The 17,092-nt window shown below is 43.2% G+C and overlaps 1 protein-coding gene and 1 long non-coding RNA gene across 2 annotated transcripts in view; one reads left to right on the top strand and one right to left on the bottom strand.

Moving 5' to 3' along the window:
• LOC117095234 (aldehyde oxidase 2-like) overlaps positions 1 to 17,092 on the top strand; it is an 82,101-nt gene that overhangs the window by 36,310 nt on the left and 28,699 nt on the right. The window contains 9 exon segments of the mRNA XM_033232021.1: positions 2,012 to 2,042; positions 2,045 to 2,107; positions 2,875 to 2,999; positions 3,736 to 3,869; positions 6,276 to 6,363; positions 9,474 to 9,560; positions 9,737 to 9,928; positions 12,429 to 12,656; positions 16,604 to 16,699. Coding sequence (XP_033087912.1) covers positions 2,012 to 2,042; positions 2,045 to 2,107; positions 2,875 to 2,999; positions 3,736 to 3,869; positions 6,276 to 6,363; positions 9,474 to 9,560; positions 9,737 to 9,928; positions 12,429 to 12,656; positions 16,604 to 16,699 — 1,044 coding nt within the window.
• LOC117095237 overlaps positions 14,743 to 17,092 on the bottom strand; it is a 46,983-nt gene continuing 44,633 nt past the window's right edge. The window contains exon 3 of the long non-coding RNA XR_004441870.1: positions 14,743 to 15,289. This is a non-coding gene — a long non-coding RNA (uncharacterized LOC117095237). The remainder of the gene's footprint in view (positions 15,290 to 17,092) is intronic.

Here is a 17,092-nt window from a genome sequence, read left to right as displayed (position 1 = left end):
AACTATTCTAGAATTCAGAATGGGTAGTGATTTAGAGTTCCCTTGGATTAGGACTGTCCAGAGTCAGCAAAAAAATTCCTCCACAAGTCATAAAATTGTCATATATAATACCAATAGTGCTTCATCCATCTGTTCATTTATTTATATGACTTTATAGATCAGAGGCAACATAGGATCATGGTTACAAACACAGTTCCTAGAACCAAACTGCCAGATTTGAATAGTGGCTGTACCACTTACTAGCTATGTGACCTTAAGCAAGTTATTTAACCTCTCTGTGCCATGGTTTCCTCATCTGTAAAATGGAGGCAGTAATAATACGTATCTCATTAGTTTGTTATAAAATTAAATGAGTTAATGGGTGTAAAGCACTTAGAACAGTACCTGGCACATGGTTAGCACTCACCCAATATAGCCTATGTTATAACAAGATTATACTGTCTTGGCTGGGCACAGTGGCTCATGCCTGTAATCCCAGCACCTTGGGAGGCCGAGGCAGGCAGATTACTTGAGGTCAGGAATTCGAGATCAGCCTGGCCAACATGGTGAAACCCCGTCTCTACTAAAAATACAAAAATTAGCCAGGTGTGGTGATGCATGCCTGTAATCCCAGCTACTTGGGAGGCCGAGGCAGGAGAATCGCTTGAGCCCAGGAGGCAGAGTTGCTATGAGCCAAGATCACGCCACTGCACTCCAGCCTGGGTGAAAGAGCAAAACTCCATCTCAAAAAAAAAAAAAGATTATACTGTCTTATGACACATGTACAGTATGGCAATAAACATACTTTCACATGTACCAGGATAGCTTCTGAGATCTTAGTATAAGAGAAAATGAAAAAATTCAGCTATATTGTTCATTGTCTGCTGCTTTGAAAAAATCAAGTGTTCATCATTAGATAAAATGTTTCTAAAAACTTAGCCTGGGCTTGAACACTTCCTTTATCACTTATTTACAATGTGACTTTGAGAAAGTTCTTTTAACCTCTCTAAGCCCAGTTTCCTCATCTAGGAAACCAAGATCATAACAGAATGAATGTAAGGATACATGTACATACACTGTTATTGCACAGTGCTTAGCACAAAGCAAGCTCTCTATCAATATTAGCTGCTCCCAGGAGGATCATCAGCAAGAAAGGCTATGGCATCGGAGGCCATCAGTCTAGGAAGGCAGGAGACAGGTGTCATTCAGAAGTGTGGAAAAATATCTAGGTTCTAAAGGCTAAACAAGGATCCGCTGTCAGTAGGTCATTAAAGAATCGGTCTTTATTTGTAAGTCAGTGCATGTAACTGTCAGGGAAAACACACACACACACACACACACATAGAACAAAGAGCTAGAAAAGCCTGTATGAGATGATGCCAAATACTCAAAGAAAGGACCCAACTTCCTATTAGATTGGTGCAAAAGCAATTGCAAACTTTTATAGTAAAAACTGCAATTACTTTTGCACCAGCCTAATACAATGTATACTGGGCTTTCCTGCCCCAGAGATGTGTAATAACTTGTGTCTTCCCCCTCAAGACAGCCTCAGTATTTTTCAGATTCCTGAGTGAGAGGTTCTTGTATCTGAGCTACCTAAGTAGTCTAACACAAGTGTTTTTCTTCAAGAAAGAGGTAAAAGAAAAAAAAAAACAGGCAGATTCCTGAACCTCACCTATCATGCATTTGACTTATCTCATGTTCCCTGAAGAGTCACATTTACATAAGAAATTAGTATTTATAGTCCAGGATCATCATAGTGTCCCCAGCCCTCGGTTCTGAACGTAGCTTCCTTCTGAAGGTTTCGCTAATCCTTCTTGCTGGTTTTCTCTGTAAATCCAGAAGACCTTTCCCCAGACTTCTCATCTCTGCAGGGAGCCTACTGCTTTAATACTCCCTTGCTTGTTTGACAACTTCCATCTGTCCCGGGAGACAGTGATTTTCCAGAGCATACTGGTTTTTAAGAAAAAACTACCAGTGGAACAAAAAGTCGGAAGGACTGGCTTTTGTGCTTTTTTTTCCTGCCATTTAGGATGCCATAAAACACAATTCATTCCTGTGCCCGGAAAAAAACTTGAACAAGGAAATGTTGAGGAGGCCTTTGAAAAAGTTGACCAAATTCTTGAAGGTAAGCTCCCGGGGATAGTTAATAGACTCTGCCTGATTCTATTCTGAAGCAGCCATCAAAAGCATATGATTTCCCCTCAGAAAGTCCAGCCTCTAAAGTCTTGGTGCTTTGCCAAATTTTCTGTTACACCTCTTCCTTTCAAATTGTGTGTGTGTGTGTGTGCACATGCACGCGCGGTTTTGGGGTTGAGGGGTAGGAAGCATTAGAATAAATAAAAGAAAATCTCTAAGATTTTGGTTTGGGCAGAGTAAGGAACAAACTTGTCACTTTTAATTTGTTATCCAGAACTGTAGTCTCTGAAACACATTGTTACAGGACAAATGCCTGGGTCCTTGTCAGGATAAATCCAGGCCAGCCAGGCAGGACACGGTGGCTCACACCTGCAATCCCAGCACTTTGGGAGGCCGAGGCAGGTGGATCACCTGAGGTCAGGAGTGCGAGACCAACTTGGCCAACATGGTGAAACCCCATCTTTACTAAAAATACAAAAATTAACCAGGGGAGGTGGCAGGTGCTGTAATCCCAGCTACTTGGGAGGCTGAGGCAGGAGAATCGCTTGAGCCTGGGAGGCAGAAGCTACAGTGGGCCGAGATCGCACCACTGCACTCCAGCTTGGGCAACAGAGCGAGACTCCATCTCAAAAAAAAAAAAAAAAAAAAAAAATTCCAGGTCAACCAGTCCACATCTTACTGGCTTTTGAATTCTCCAAGACGGTGGCTTCCCACCAGCACACACCTTAGGAGTTGTTCTGTGCTTATGCTTAACAGGAGAGGTCCATGTTGGAGGACAGGAACATTTTTACATGGAAACGCAAAGAGTGCTTGTTATTCCAAAGACAGAGGACAAAGAACTGGACATTTATGTGTCCACACAGGACCCAGCTCACGTGCAGGTGAGGTCCAGGATAACGCCCACATCTCCACCTTCCTAATTCCATGATGGCAGTCGATCCTAGAGCCTCACAGTTGCTGGCCATTTTACCTGCAAAAACCTGGAATCCAAGCATTAGACATCAGACATCAATAATGCAGTCAAGACCTCAGAACCTTTTGTTTTTGTTTTTGGTCTTTTCAAGTAAATAAAAAAATAGGCACAGTAACATTAGGTTTCAAGAGTACGTTCATTTACATCATGCTTAGATGAACTCTGTGATGAGATGACACCACTAAATTATTTCTGTACTTGATTTTTCTCTAAAATAATCATCACAGATAACCTTTGGAGTCAACACATCACTTTATAGTACATTTTCATTTCCCCAGTCACAAAGTGCTCTAGGTTTAGCCGCAAACACATCATCTCCTTGGTAGGTTGTCAGGAGTTCACCGGCTTTCACCTCCTTGGGACTTTAGGTCTAAGCATTTGACTAGGAACCCAGCTTCTCACAGGAATCCAGGGCTCTGACAGTTTTCCTTCTGGAAAATACCATTTCTCTGCTAGAAGGGCTGCTCTGTGCAGACCAACAGTGGTTACAAACTAAACAGAGCCCCACCAGACAGATCCAGATTATCTCCATTTTTTTTTTATCAATGGTAGACATGAATGAATTTTGCTGTGATGTTGTTTCAAGACACAAAAAGCTTCTTTGCCATTTCACTCATAACCTTCTTGTTATCTCACTTTTACAGAAAACAGTGTCTTCTACTTTAAACATCCCCATCAACAGGATCACCTGTCATGTAAAACGAGTGGGTGGAGATTTTGGAGGGAAGGTAGGAAAACCAGCTGTATTCGGGGCGATTGCAGCTGTGGGTGCCATCAAGTAAGTATGGTTGGGGATGCCATTTGATACAGAATGGCATCAAATGCACAAAGCTGAGGGCAAATCAGTGGCCGACAGTCATCTGGGCCGCCGTCATAACCATGTGTGTGTCACTGGGCAATTCAGCCTCCTGCCTGTTTCTTTAAAAAATGTAAATAATCATACGTACCCTCCAACGCTTTTAGAGTTATTGCAAAAGTCAAATGTACACAGGACTTTGAATAACTAACATGCTATTCAAAGGAGCAGTGGGACTATTAGCTGAACACCTCCTGAGCTTCAGGGAAAGTGAGCCGTTGAGGGATGGGGCAAGTCACCCTGCCCAAGTGGAGTGTGCGAGGGGAGGCTGCTCCCTGACTCTTCTTTCCTGCTCTCAGACCGAGAACAGGGGGAGGTAAGGAAAGAAAGACTCTTCATCCTCTGCCTCCCTGCACCTGGGAAGGGCTGTGTCCTCAGAGTCTGCTCAATGGACAGATGATTCACCCTCAAAGACAGCTCCCAGGCTGACCTCAGCGGAAGGCTCACTCCTTTGCTGTTCATGCCTCAGATTTGTGTTTAGTTGGTGCTGCTTTTTCTGTTAATGGTTCATTTTCTGTGGCTAACTATTGTGTCAGAGCCCCAAAGGGCATGCAAAGTTCACAGGCCCTGCTTCATTTGACAACTCCTGTAGTTCAGAGCTCGATCCTGAAACATTCAGACACACGTCTCAGTCCTCAACGAGAAGCGGGATAAAGCAGGATCTGAATCCCATCTCCAGTTCTTTCCATAATTAACTGCTCTCCATTCACACCCACTGAGGACTCAGCACAAGATAATCAGTTCACTGAATTCCCCCCAGGCGTTGTGCCTTTAAGACTTCTCAAACACGACTGCAAGTTAGAATCATCTGGGCAGCATGTAAATCCCAGTGCCTAGGCTGCCCCATACCGACCCAGGCATCAGTATATTTTAAAACTTCCCCAGTGGTTCCACTGTGCAGCCAAGTGTGGCAACCAGTGCCTTAAGATTCAACTCTACCTTGGTACACAAGGGCCGTGCATTAAATGATCCCCAGAGTAATGTTCCCAAACCTAATAGTAAGTAAGAGTTGCCTGATGTCATAGAAATTCCTGCCTTAGCTGGGCATGGTGGCTCATGCCTATAATCCCAGCACTTTGGGAGGCTAAGACTGGAAAATCACTTGAGCCCAGGAGTTCAAGACAAGCCTGGGAAATATGGTGAAATCCCCATCTCTACAAAGATTTAACATAAAATAAAATAAAATAAAATAAAATAAAATAAAATAAAAATAGCTGAGCACAGTAGCACGTGTCTGTGGTCCCAGCTACTCTGCAGGCTAAGGCAGGAGGATTGCTTGAGCCCAGGAGGTCAGGCTGCAGTGAGTCGTGTTCATACCCCTGCACTCCAGCCTGAGTGGCAGAGCAAGACCCTGTCTCAAAAAAGAAAGTTCTGCCTCCCCATCCCAGCACCACTGAATCAGAAGTAGCAGGGGATAGACCTGGAAACTGCATTTCTCTGATGTTCCAGATTGTCCTCACAATTAGGGAAGACCAGGAAACCCTGCACTAGAATAGTGATTTTCAACATTTGCCTGAAGACACCTGAATCAACATCACTGAGAAAAATGCATTCTAAAGCCCCTCCCTGACCCACTGACTCCAAATCCTAGTACAAAGGCCCAAGAATATGCATTTTCACCAGCGTGCCAGAGGATTCTTCAGCACTCCAAAGTCTAGAAGCCTCTGCTCTGGAGACAGAGAAAAGAGGAGAGGCTCCTCCCTGCATGAGAGCCCAACTTGGCCAGCATAGCCTTCATGGATGAGAATGGACACGCTGACCCAGACATCCTAGGATGAGTGTTTGGCCTTGTTTTCCCAGACGTTTGCATTTATCTGTTCACATTCTTTCTCTTTGGTAATAGTACACTATCTCTAGTACACTATCTACTAAAGATAGTACGTTATCTCTAGTGGTGGAGATAATACAAATGCCTGGATGTGGGTGAAGGTCAAACTTGAAGCTATAGAATTCAACTTAATTGCATGTGACATTAATACTTTTAATGAGATCTCCAACCACTGAGTTATAGACCACAGAGACAATGATGATTTAGTCATATATTAATTCACATTAGTGTCTAGCATGTTGTATGATATTAATACTTTTATATGGGATAAATGAAGGGATAGACGGTTGAATAAAGAATGGGAGAATGGATGGTGGATGGATGGATAATAGGCAGATACATTGATGGGTAGGTAGATAGTTAAATAAGGGGATGGATAAATATGGGTAGATAGGTGAATGAGAGGATGGATGGATGGAAGGATGGATGGATGGAAGGATGGATGGATGGATGGATGGATGGATGGGAGGGATGGAGAACCTAAGATTTATTTTCTTTAGAACAGGTCATCCCATTCGTCTTGTCCTTGATCGTGAAGACGATATGTTAATAACTGGAGGAAGGCACCCATTATTTGGAAAATATAAAGTGAGTATTAAAGATGAATTATTAAAATATCTCATTTTGCCCAGGCACTGTGGTTCACACCTGTAATCCTACCACTTTGGGAGGCCAAGGCAGGCAAATCACTTGAGCCCAGGAGTTCCAAAACCAGCCTGGGCAACATGGGGAGAGCCTATCTCTTAAAAATTACAAAAATGAGCTGGATATGGTGCCACATGCCTATACTCCCAGCTACTTGGGAGGCTGAGGTTGGGTGGATCCCTTGAGCCCAGGAGGTGGAGGCTACAGTGAGCTAAGATTGCACTACTGCACTCCAGCCTGGGTGACAGGGTGAGACCCTGTCTCAGACATAAATAAACAAATAAATAAATAAATATCTGATTTTATCTGAATGGCTTTGCTCTTTTCTATCATTTTGATTCTGCTAAATTCTAAAAACAAACTTAGCATCTAAAATATTAAATAAGGATACTGTGTATTTGAATATTCATAACATTTTATGAGGAACTTTTAATAATTCTAGTAAATAATTGTGAAGAAGTTTAATGATAAAAATACAATTTCAAATGATGACCAAAACACTACTTGAAGGAATAAGGATTCACATTAGTGGCTCCTCAAAACAAACAAACACTGATAGAAGGGACAAACATTGCTATGCCAAACCTTCTTGACTCTACAAATATTTTTCGGAGGAAATGTTTGGAAACAATTTGACTGTTTTAACTGCAAAATCATTTTTCACAAGTGTTTTTACCAAGTGGCTATGATACTGTCACAAAAGCTCTTTGCATGTAAGAAAAAATAATACAGTAAGTAGTGAATTTAAAATTGTTTCAAACTGCATTTACTGCATTTTTATGTAACTATAATATAAACATCTTAAAAATACTTGCTGGCCACGAGCTTACAATACTACTTTTCAAATTTGTGATTGAGCTATTAGGATCATTCTAATGTAATCTAAGTCGCATTGAACATACTTTACCTGGGAATTGCTTGCAGCATATTCATAGTCAGATTTCCTATCTGATTTTGTCATTGCCTTTGATTATCTTCCCTGTATTACAAAAACCACAGTTTTCTATAGCACAGGACAATTGTATTTCTTCCATTGGCATTAATAATTTTTATAATTGGAGAGGAAGACCCTCTCTAATAGTTGGCCAATTAAACTTTTCATTTGCCTTCAAATGCACAGATATTAATAGTCACAGCTATTATTGTCCTATAGAACTGAGAGAAATGTAGAGACACACTGCTAAGATTGGAGCAGTTGCGGTTGTGGTGATAGTTGTGCTCTTATCAAAGTTATGAGATTGTTTTAGTACTAACACTTGTTAAGAAGATTCTAGACTGTTAATATTTTGGTAATTATAGTAATATAAAGTATAAAAGAGGGAAATAGATTTTTTGAAAAATCCAAGTTTTATTTTATATTTTGGCTGGGTGTGGTGGCTCACACCTGTAATCCCAGCACTTTGGGAAACTGAGGCGGGTGGATCACCTAAAGTCAGGAGTTCAAGACCAGCCTGGCCAACATAGTGAAACCCTGTCTCTATTAAAAATGCAAAAAATTAACTGGGCATGGTGGCATGCACTTGCAGTCTCAGCTACTTGGGAGGCTGAGGCAGGAGAATGGCTTGAATCCAGGAGGCAGAGGTTGCAGTGAGCCAAGATTGCACCACTGCACTATATATCCTGGGCAAGAGAGAGCAAGACTCAGTCTCAAAAAAAAAAAGAAAACTCTAACTTTTATTTTATTTTTTAAGAAACAATTTCTTTTTTTTTTTTTTTTTTTTTTTTTTTTTTTTTTTTTTTTTGAGGCGGAGTCTCGCTCTGTCGCCCGGGCTGGAGTGCAGTGGCCAGATCTCGGCTCACTGCAAGCTCCGCCTCCTGGGTTCACACCATTCTCCTGCCTCAGCTCCTGAGTAGCTGGGACTACAGGCGCCCGCCACCTCACCCGGCTAGTTTTTTGTGTTTTTTAGTAGAGACGGGGTTTCACCGTGTTAGCCAGGATGGTCTCGATCTCCTGACCTCGTGATCCGCCCGTCTCGGCCTCCCAAAGTGCTGGGATTACAGGCTTGAGCCACCGCGCCCGGCCAGAAACAATTTCAATTCCAATATAATATATATAAACAATTTCATGTCTCATATATATATACATATATATACACAAAACCCTTCAGACACAGCTAACAAAGTTTTGCTAGGTTATTCAGAACTACTTGTAAATTAGGATAACATGTGTTTATGTGCAAATAGATTCTTCCAAATTTTTGAAAAGTTTATATGAAACAGTTTAAGGATTCTGCTACCTTATTTATAGTACTATTTTGCTTAGCAGTCCTTTCTTCATGAAAGTCAAAGGTAAACTTCAAAGTCTAATGTTGACCCTGTAGTTATATAGTCGTGTGGATCCTTCTGTTGTATTTATCCCTGCTTTCAGAAAGGCAAAGGGACCTGGGTCAATCCTCATTTGGTAGAACTACAGTAGGGAGTGGTGATTTTTCTTTTCTTTTTAATGTGGACTGTATAGACAAAATGGTCTGGGTGGGTGGAGGGGAGTCGCAACATTGAAAGAATGCAAGCTGCCTTAAGCTCTTCCCAAACAGTAACAACAGCACGAGCTCAGGTTTGTTAGGTCAGGTAAGCATGTACAAAGCACCTTCACCACCTAGCGAAAAGAGAGCAGTCCCCATGCATCCATTCAAGGACCTCAGCTTCAGAGGCTTTCCCATAACAAGAGACACTGTGATTCATTCCAACACATTCTGGAATTCCAGAGACTTTTTCACCAGGGAGGAAACCACAGACTAAATTAGAAAGAAAAATGAAGGAGAATCTTCCAAGAATAAGGACAAAGAGGGTGGCAATTATAGTCCAGGAGACAAGCTAAGTCTTTAAAATTCCATGCTGACTGTGAAGCCAGAAAATCACATGTTGGAAGGAAAGAGCTCAGCAAAATTCAGCTCAGAAGAAGTCTCCATCAGTCAAGCAAGGCATGGTACACCATAAAGCAAACAGGGAGCTGAGTCTGACCTCTGTCCTGCCCTATGGGGGAACTGGGCTATGTCTCACAATTGGCATGCGAATTTTGAACATTTCAGTAAATAACCATCATTTGGTGACAGGTAGGATTCATGAACAACGGGCGGATCAAAGCTCTAGACATTGAGTGCTACATTAACGGAGGATGCACGCCGGACGACTCTGAGCTGGTACGTACACCAGAAAGCAGCAACATGTTTGACCATGAGTAGAATGCCAAATTTCTAGATGACTTTTTACGAAGTTTATTTCCTAACGTAGTTAAATTCCACAAGCAGTTTGACGCTGTACTTGACTTTCAGAGAAAAGAAAAAAAAAGTGGTGATATGTGAATATCCCTTTTTAGGTAACAGAATTTCTAATACTAAAGCTGGAAAATGCATATAAAATTCGCAACCTCAGGTTCCAGGGCCGTGCATGCATGACAAATTTACCATCCAATACGGCGTTTCGTGGATTTGGCTTCCCACAAGGAGCCCTAGTAACAGAATCTTGCATCACAGCTGTGGCAGCCAAATGTGGCCTTCCACCAGAAAAGGTAAGGTTGTAACCAAGGCCATAACCAAAGTTGCTGATGAATGGGACCAGTGCGAAACCCAGCTTCTTTGACCCAAGGAAACACACTAGAAGAACCACATGAATTAGCCCTGGCTCAGAATTCACCTCACCCTATCTTACTCCTTCCTTACTTATGCAAACATCTCTTTTTTTAATTTGTACAAAATAATTACTCTATTTAAAATTCAGACCACACCCAAGTAATCAAAAAAAGGGAATGCCCCTTTTTCCACCCCCATCCCTCTTGGTCAGGGATAATCATTGTTAACAATTCCATGTTTATTGTTCTACCCCTTTTCTATCTTTGGCCACCCATTTGTATTCATACACACATACCTAAACATTGACATATAACACATATGTGCACATGTATGGTTATTTACCAGAATGGGACCATAGCATACATATTACTCTGCCTCTGCCCCTTCCTTCTCCTACAGGACAGTATGCCATGGCCATCTTTCCATGTCAGTAGAATGGTCTACTTCGTTCTTTTTCATGACTGAATAGTACTATGTAATATGCACATACCATAACTTATTTAGCCACTCCACTATTAGTGCTATTAATATACATTCTGGTTGTTACCATTTTTCACCACTAAAAAGTTGCTGCAATAAACGTCTTGGTACATATGTACCCAGGTATATGTTTGCCTTATTGTATATCTATAGGATAAATTTACAGAAGTGGTATTACTGGTGCACTTGAAAACTTTTGAGAAATACTGCTAGAAGAACACTCTCTGAAAAATACTACTTTTCACAATAGACCAGAAGGTGCACAGGATGTACAGTATGCTGGACTAGAGAGAGGCCGCTTCTGGAATTGAGATCATGGTCAATAACTTGCTTCCACTCCTCAAACATTCCAGTCAGAGCCCACCCTACCTTTTCCATTTCTGTCCCCTGTCTCCCCAATATAGAACCCCTGTTCCAGCAAGACCTCTCCCATGTATTGTCCCTAGAACTGTTTTGTCCCTAAATTCAACAGGAATTCCAGGTTTGTAATTGTGGGGGTACTTCCTACAAACAAGAAAACACCTAATATTTTGTACAAGGAAGGCAGTAGTTATCCTAAGAGAAGTCACGTACAGAGTTCCATGGGTACCAAAGAAGGAAGGCATCACGTTGGCATGGGGAGAGGGGAACCAGGAATCACTTTCTGAAGAAGATGGCACTTGAGATAGGCCTTGAAGAATAATAGGCACTGAGGTTGGAAAGGTGTTCTAGGCAAGTAGAACAGCATGGCAAGAGCATCAATCTCTGTGTGGTTCAGTTTCCTTATGTATAAATGACTCACCTCACAGAGTTCCGGCAAGAATCAAATAATTTGACATTCATTACGATATTTGTTTTATAAACTGGAGAGTATTATTCCAATGTTGTTGCCAATAATAATAATTCTTTTATTGTGATTAGAATAAAATGGAGATGATTTAAAAAAGAAACAAAACTTCTAGGCATATCTCAGCAGGCTCTCCTTTGTCAAGTGTTGCCCGTTTCCAGGACATATCACATAAAACACGCCTTATTCAAATAAACCGTTTTCTTTCTTTTTTTCTTTCTTTCTTTCTTTTAGAGACTGTGTTGCCCAGGCTGCTCTTGAACTCCTTGGCTTAAGTGATCCTCCTGCCTCGGTCTCCCAAAGTGCTAGGATTACAGGTGTAAGCCACGACACCAGGCCCAAAGAAACTATTTAAAAGATTTACCCGTGGCCGGGCGTGGTGGCTCAAGCCTGTAATCCCAGCACTTTGGGAGGCCAAGACGGGCGGATCACGAGGTCAGGAGATTGAGACCATCCTGGCTAACACAGTGAAACCCCATCTCTACTAAAAACTACAAAAAACTAACCAGGAGAGGTGGCGGCGCCTGTAGTCCCAGCTTACCCGGGAGGCTGAGGCAGAAGAATGGCGTGAACCCGGGAGGTGGAGCTTGCAGTGAGCTGAGATCCGGCCACAGCACCCCAGCCTGGGTGACAGAGCGAGACTCTGTCTCAAAAAAAAAAAAAACAAAAAAAAAAAGATTTACCCATACATTCCAAAGGCACTTAGAAGACTTAGAGGGGATCTGCTATTATTTGCAATGCTGTTCCTCCCTGGCAGAACAAATTGTCAGTTATGACAATGAATCCTTGATTTAGGGTACTGCCTACCAGCTCTTCTCCATCCTCTGAACCTTGTAGAATAAAAAGAAAAGAAAAGGGGCCTCCCTAGGCCCCTCTATCCCACTGCCTTTTGTGGACTAGTCTCCACCTGCTACCCTCCACTTCTAGTGTGGAGTGACCCTAACTGGTACATTGATGAAGAGGTAAAAAATAACCTCTACTATTTTTGCAAAAGCATGTGTCATTCAAAGAAAAAATAGACCCTGTCTTCCCTTCTTTACAGCTTGTGCTTTAGTGGAGATGCTTTTCAAGTCTCTATTTGGCCATCCGTTTCTGTCTTGACTGAATTTGACTGAATTTCCCACCTGTTTCAGATTAGAGAGAAAAATATGTACAAAACAGTTGACAAAACCATCTACAAACAAGCATTCAACCCTGAGACCCTGATAAGATGTTGGAATGAATGTCTGGACAAGTCTTCCTTTTACAGCAGAAGAATGCAAGTCGAAGAGTTCAATAAGAAGAATTATTGGAAGAAGAAAGGCATTGCTATTATTCCCATGAAGTTTTCGGTTGGCTTTGCTGCAACAAGCTATCATCAGGTAAGACTTGTATATAGGATAAATAACACTCATGCTAGACACGCTCCTGGCCCAATCAGCTTCTGTGGACTTTGAAAAATATCTCATTTCTTAGAGCACTGAACCAACCTAAGTTGGTTGGCAAGGTTGGCCAACCAACCCTGCCAACACCTAAGAGAAATGTACAGAACTGTCCAGAGCAGCACCCCCATCTGCAAACATTTTTAATACAGTGCAATATTTGTTTCCTTCTTGGGAAACAAATCCCTAATCAACTGAAGTCAGGAAGACCTGAGAAATCCTCGGCTCTGTTTTGACTAGCTGTGCAACATTAAGTTATTCAACATCTCTGAGCCTCAGCTTTCCCAGTTATAATAACAACAATAATAATAATAACAATAACTCTGTCTTAAGATTGATGAGGACTCAGTAAGCTAGGGTTCCTGGAACACTGTGGATGTCATCCAGAGCATCCCTGAGCAACTCCCAGGAGAGCTCAGACACTCCTCTCAGGGCTCCTCCTCCTCTGGTACCATCCTCCACAGTAGGATGAGACCCCCTGAACCTCTGGGTCACATTTCTGTTCAGGCCTAGCATGCCCCTTCTATAAACAGGCACAAGAAGGTTAACTGTCATGTCTGCAAGCTAGATGGAATCAAAGGCTGCAGCATCAGAGAAACTTGAGAGCTGCATATGTGGTTTCCTCTCTGATGCCAAATATTGTCTTTTCCAAACCAACTGCAACACCAAGTGAGTGTCCAACCATTCTGTTCTCACACTAACTACCAGAGTTAGTGCAGACTCCACAGATCAAGGGTTGAGTCCCACAAGACCACGCCTATTTCAGATACCAGCTTCAAATGGAGGGTCCCGGCTACTCACACTCCTGCCTGGCCAACTACTAATTTGGAGGTTTTCACTACCCCCATTTAGGTTTGATAATTTGCTAGAATGACTCATGGAACTCAAGCACTTTACTTATGATCATTACCAGTTTACTCTGAAGGATACAACTCAGGAACAGCCAGATGGAAGAGCTGCCTAGGACAAGGGATGGGAAGGGAGCAGAGCTTCCCTGACCTCTCCAGGCACACACCCTCTCAGCACCTCCACATGTTCACCAACCCAGGAGCCCCCAGACTGCATCATTTGGGATTTTTATGGAGGTTCCACTACACAGGCATGATTGACTACAGCATTGGCCATTAATGATTGAACTCAATCTCTAGCCCCCATCCCAAGAAGATGAGGAGGAGGACTGAAAGATCAATGCACACCGCCTCTGAGCCCCCATCCTAAAGCTACCTAAGCCCTTCTCATGAGTCATCTCATTAGCAGAAAAAAACAGTAAATTCCAAGGCTTTATGAACTCTGAACTAAGAACCAGGGGCAAAGATCAAATATTTACTTTTTATTATAACATACCTCCCTTCACCTGTATGGCCACACCGCATCTAAACCACAGCCTACACTCTGCCATCATTCATGGGAACCAACATCTCATCTCATCACAAAGAAAACCTTCAAATCAAGCAACGACTTTTAAGTTTCCATTGGAATATCCTCCAGCTGCCCCACAGAGTTCTAAATTGAGGCACCCTAGAATCACCTGGCTAGGAATAGAAGGGTGTTATTCCAGGTCAGCTGATGACTCACAAAGCTGGAACACCTACCCTCTAAATTGGCAGTGAGAGCTCTATCCTCAGTGGGAGTCAAAAGGCCCACGGTGAGTAAATCCTATTATTAACAGCTACAAGCCTCGATGCTCCCGAGTCCCTCTGAGCCAACCCTGGACCTCCAGGCATCTGGAGACACAAATGGGCTGAAGCCTTCATTCCTCCTCCTCCTGGAGGGAAAAAAATACCACCTTTCCCTTTGTCCAATTTATCAAACATTGATGTAGTGTCCCTGTGATTCAGACCCACTCAGAGATTTTTTTTTTTTTTTTTTAAAGACAGAGTTTTGCTCTTGTCACCCAGGCTGGAGTACAATGGCACAATTTCTGCTCACTGTAACCTCCGCCTCCCAGGTTAAAGGGATTCTCCTGCCTCAGGATCCCAAGTAGCTGGGATTACAGGTGCCTGCCACCACGCCTGGCTAATTTTTGTATTTTTAGTAGAGATGGGGTTTCAACATGTTGGTCAGGCTGGTCACAAACTCCTGACCTCAGGTGATCCACCTGCCTTGGTCTCCCAAAGTGCTGGGATTACAGGCGTGAGCCACCATGCAAGGCTGGGACCTGCTCAGAAGTATTTACAGGACACAAAGATGAGTTAAGACCAGGTGCCCCTCCGTGGCAAGACTCTCAGAGAAGAGCCTCTTACCTCCAGGATTCCTTACGTATGGCTGCTCTAACAAAGTACCACAAACTGGGTGACTCAATAATGATGAACTTACTCTCTCACAATTCTGGAGGCCCGAAGTTCAAACTCGGGGGGTCAGCAGGGCCATGCTGCCTCTGAAGGCGTCAGGGAAGAATCTTCCCTTGCTCTTCCAGCTTCTGGTGGCTCCTGGTATTACCTGGCTTGTGGCAACATAACTCCAGTCGCAGCTGCCTCCATCTTCCATGGCCCTCTTACAAGGACACCAGTCATTGAATTCAGGGCCCCCACAATCCAGTATGATTTTATCTTAAGTAGTTGCATCTGCAAAGACTACATAAAGTTGTGTATTGAGGTTTCAGACAGACATGAATTTTAGGGGGCAGGGGAGGGACACTCTTCAACCCAGTATTCCTGTAAGGAGAAGTACAAAGAAGGAAGTGATCGATCCTTCCCAGATGGGGATGAGACACATGTGAGGAAGTTTTTGGGTTGTTTTGTTTTGTTTTCTTTTGTTTTTTTGAGACGGAGTCTTGCTCTGTCACCCAGGCTGGAGTGCAGTGGCGCAATCTCAGCTCACTTCAACCTCCGCCTCCTGGGTTCAAGCAGTTCTCTGCTCAGCCTCCCAAGTAGCTGGGATCACAGGCACCCACCACTATGCCTGGCTAATTTTTGTATTTTTAGTAGAGATGGGGTTTCACCATCTTGGCCAGGCTGGTCTTGAACTCCTGACCTCTTGATCCGCCCACCTCAGCCTCCCAAAGTGCTAGGATGAGTACAGGCATGAGCCACGATGTCCGGCCAAGTGAGGAAGTTTTAACAGAACGTAGACTGTGGGACGTGGCCCTGCAGGCTGGGCAGACAGGTAAGGAACAGGAGGAGAAGCTGGCCAGAACAAGAGATCGGACAGAAGCAAGGAGCACAGGTCAGAAAGGAGACTGCAGTGGGGCCAGTCTCGGAGGCAAGGCAGGGGGCCACAAGGACTGTACAAGAGACCAAATCCCACAGGGCCTCCTGGTGGAATAAGGAGCCGAGCTTTCCCTTACAGGCTATGGGGGGTTTGCCCACCTTGCCCATGGCAAAGCCTTCTTCAGTCTGTGATTCTCTTCCGTTGTCATTTGCCATCCCTGAGCAGCACAGGAGTTGGACCTGTCCTCCCAGGTCTCCCAGGGCACCATAGGCCACTCTCATTATCTCACTGATCATCCTACACTACAGTGACTTGCTCTCCGGCCTGTCTTTCCACCACACTGTGAGCAGCTTGAGGAAGAGCCATGTCTTGTTCATCCTTACGTATCTAGAGCTGAGCACAGGCAGTACACACTATGTGCAAGTACCTAAAACATTTAAATAACTAGCTTAATGGTCAGCCTGTGATTTTAAGCATCAGAGTGACTTTCAAACAACTGGAACCGATACTACCAACTCCTGAGGTATCCAAAGGGGCTCCTATGAAAATCAGGAGGAATGTTCTATACAGGCGACTTTTTGCACAAAACAGAACTAAACTTCAGCATCCTACCAGGAAAGTTTGCTTCTCTGACCCCCTCCACTCCCTGAGACTGGTGTTTCACTACCTTATGCTTTATATTGAACCTCACCAAATGCTAACTTGCACTGAGCTATGCCTTCCGATTCTTTTACTAGGCAGCTGCACTGGTTCATATCTACACAGATGGGTCTGTGTTGGTCACTCATGGAGGCAATGAACTGGGACAAGGTATTCACACCAAAATGCTGCAGGTAAAATAAATAAAATTAAACCATTACTCTCTATATACATTGTTGAAAGTTGGGATTCATCTCTTAGGGTAAATGCTGACTCCCTGTATTCAAACACTGAGATCTTGACTATTTAGTTGGAAGGCTTCTTACATATCAAATAGAAAGGCTGAGGTGGCAGAAATCCCATGTGTATGCAGATAGTCCTGGAGCTTGGCCAGGGTTCATGGATGGGGGTGATCATTAGTGAAAACGCCACAAGAAACCCATGGAGCCCTGTGGTGGGAGCTCCAAGCAGGCAACCAGGGGCAGGAGTTTCTCAGCTTTTGTAGTTTTAATGTTTACATTTTAGACAACAATATTAGGTTGCTAATGTTTTATTTTGACAAGTAAGGATGAGTATTTCATCAACAG

Source organism: Trachypithecus francoisi, unplaced genomic scaffold, assembly GCF_009764315.1.
Source record: "Trachypithecus francoisi isolate TF-2019V2 unplaced genomic scaffold, Tfra_2.0 Lachesis_group13, whole genome shotgun sequence".
In the NCBI taxonomy this organism is placed as follows: Eukaryota; Metazoa; Chordata; class Mammalia; order Primates; family Cercopithecidae; genus Trachypithecus; species Trachypithecus francoisi.
The sequence above is the reverse complement of the archived record's forward strand: the minus strand, read 5'-3'. Positions and strand labels throughout refer to the sequence as shown.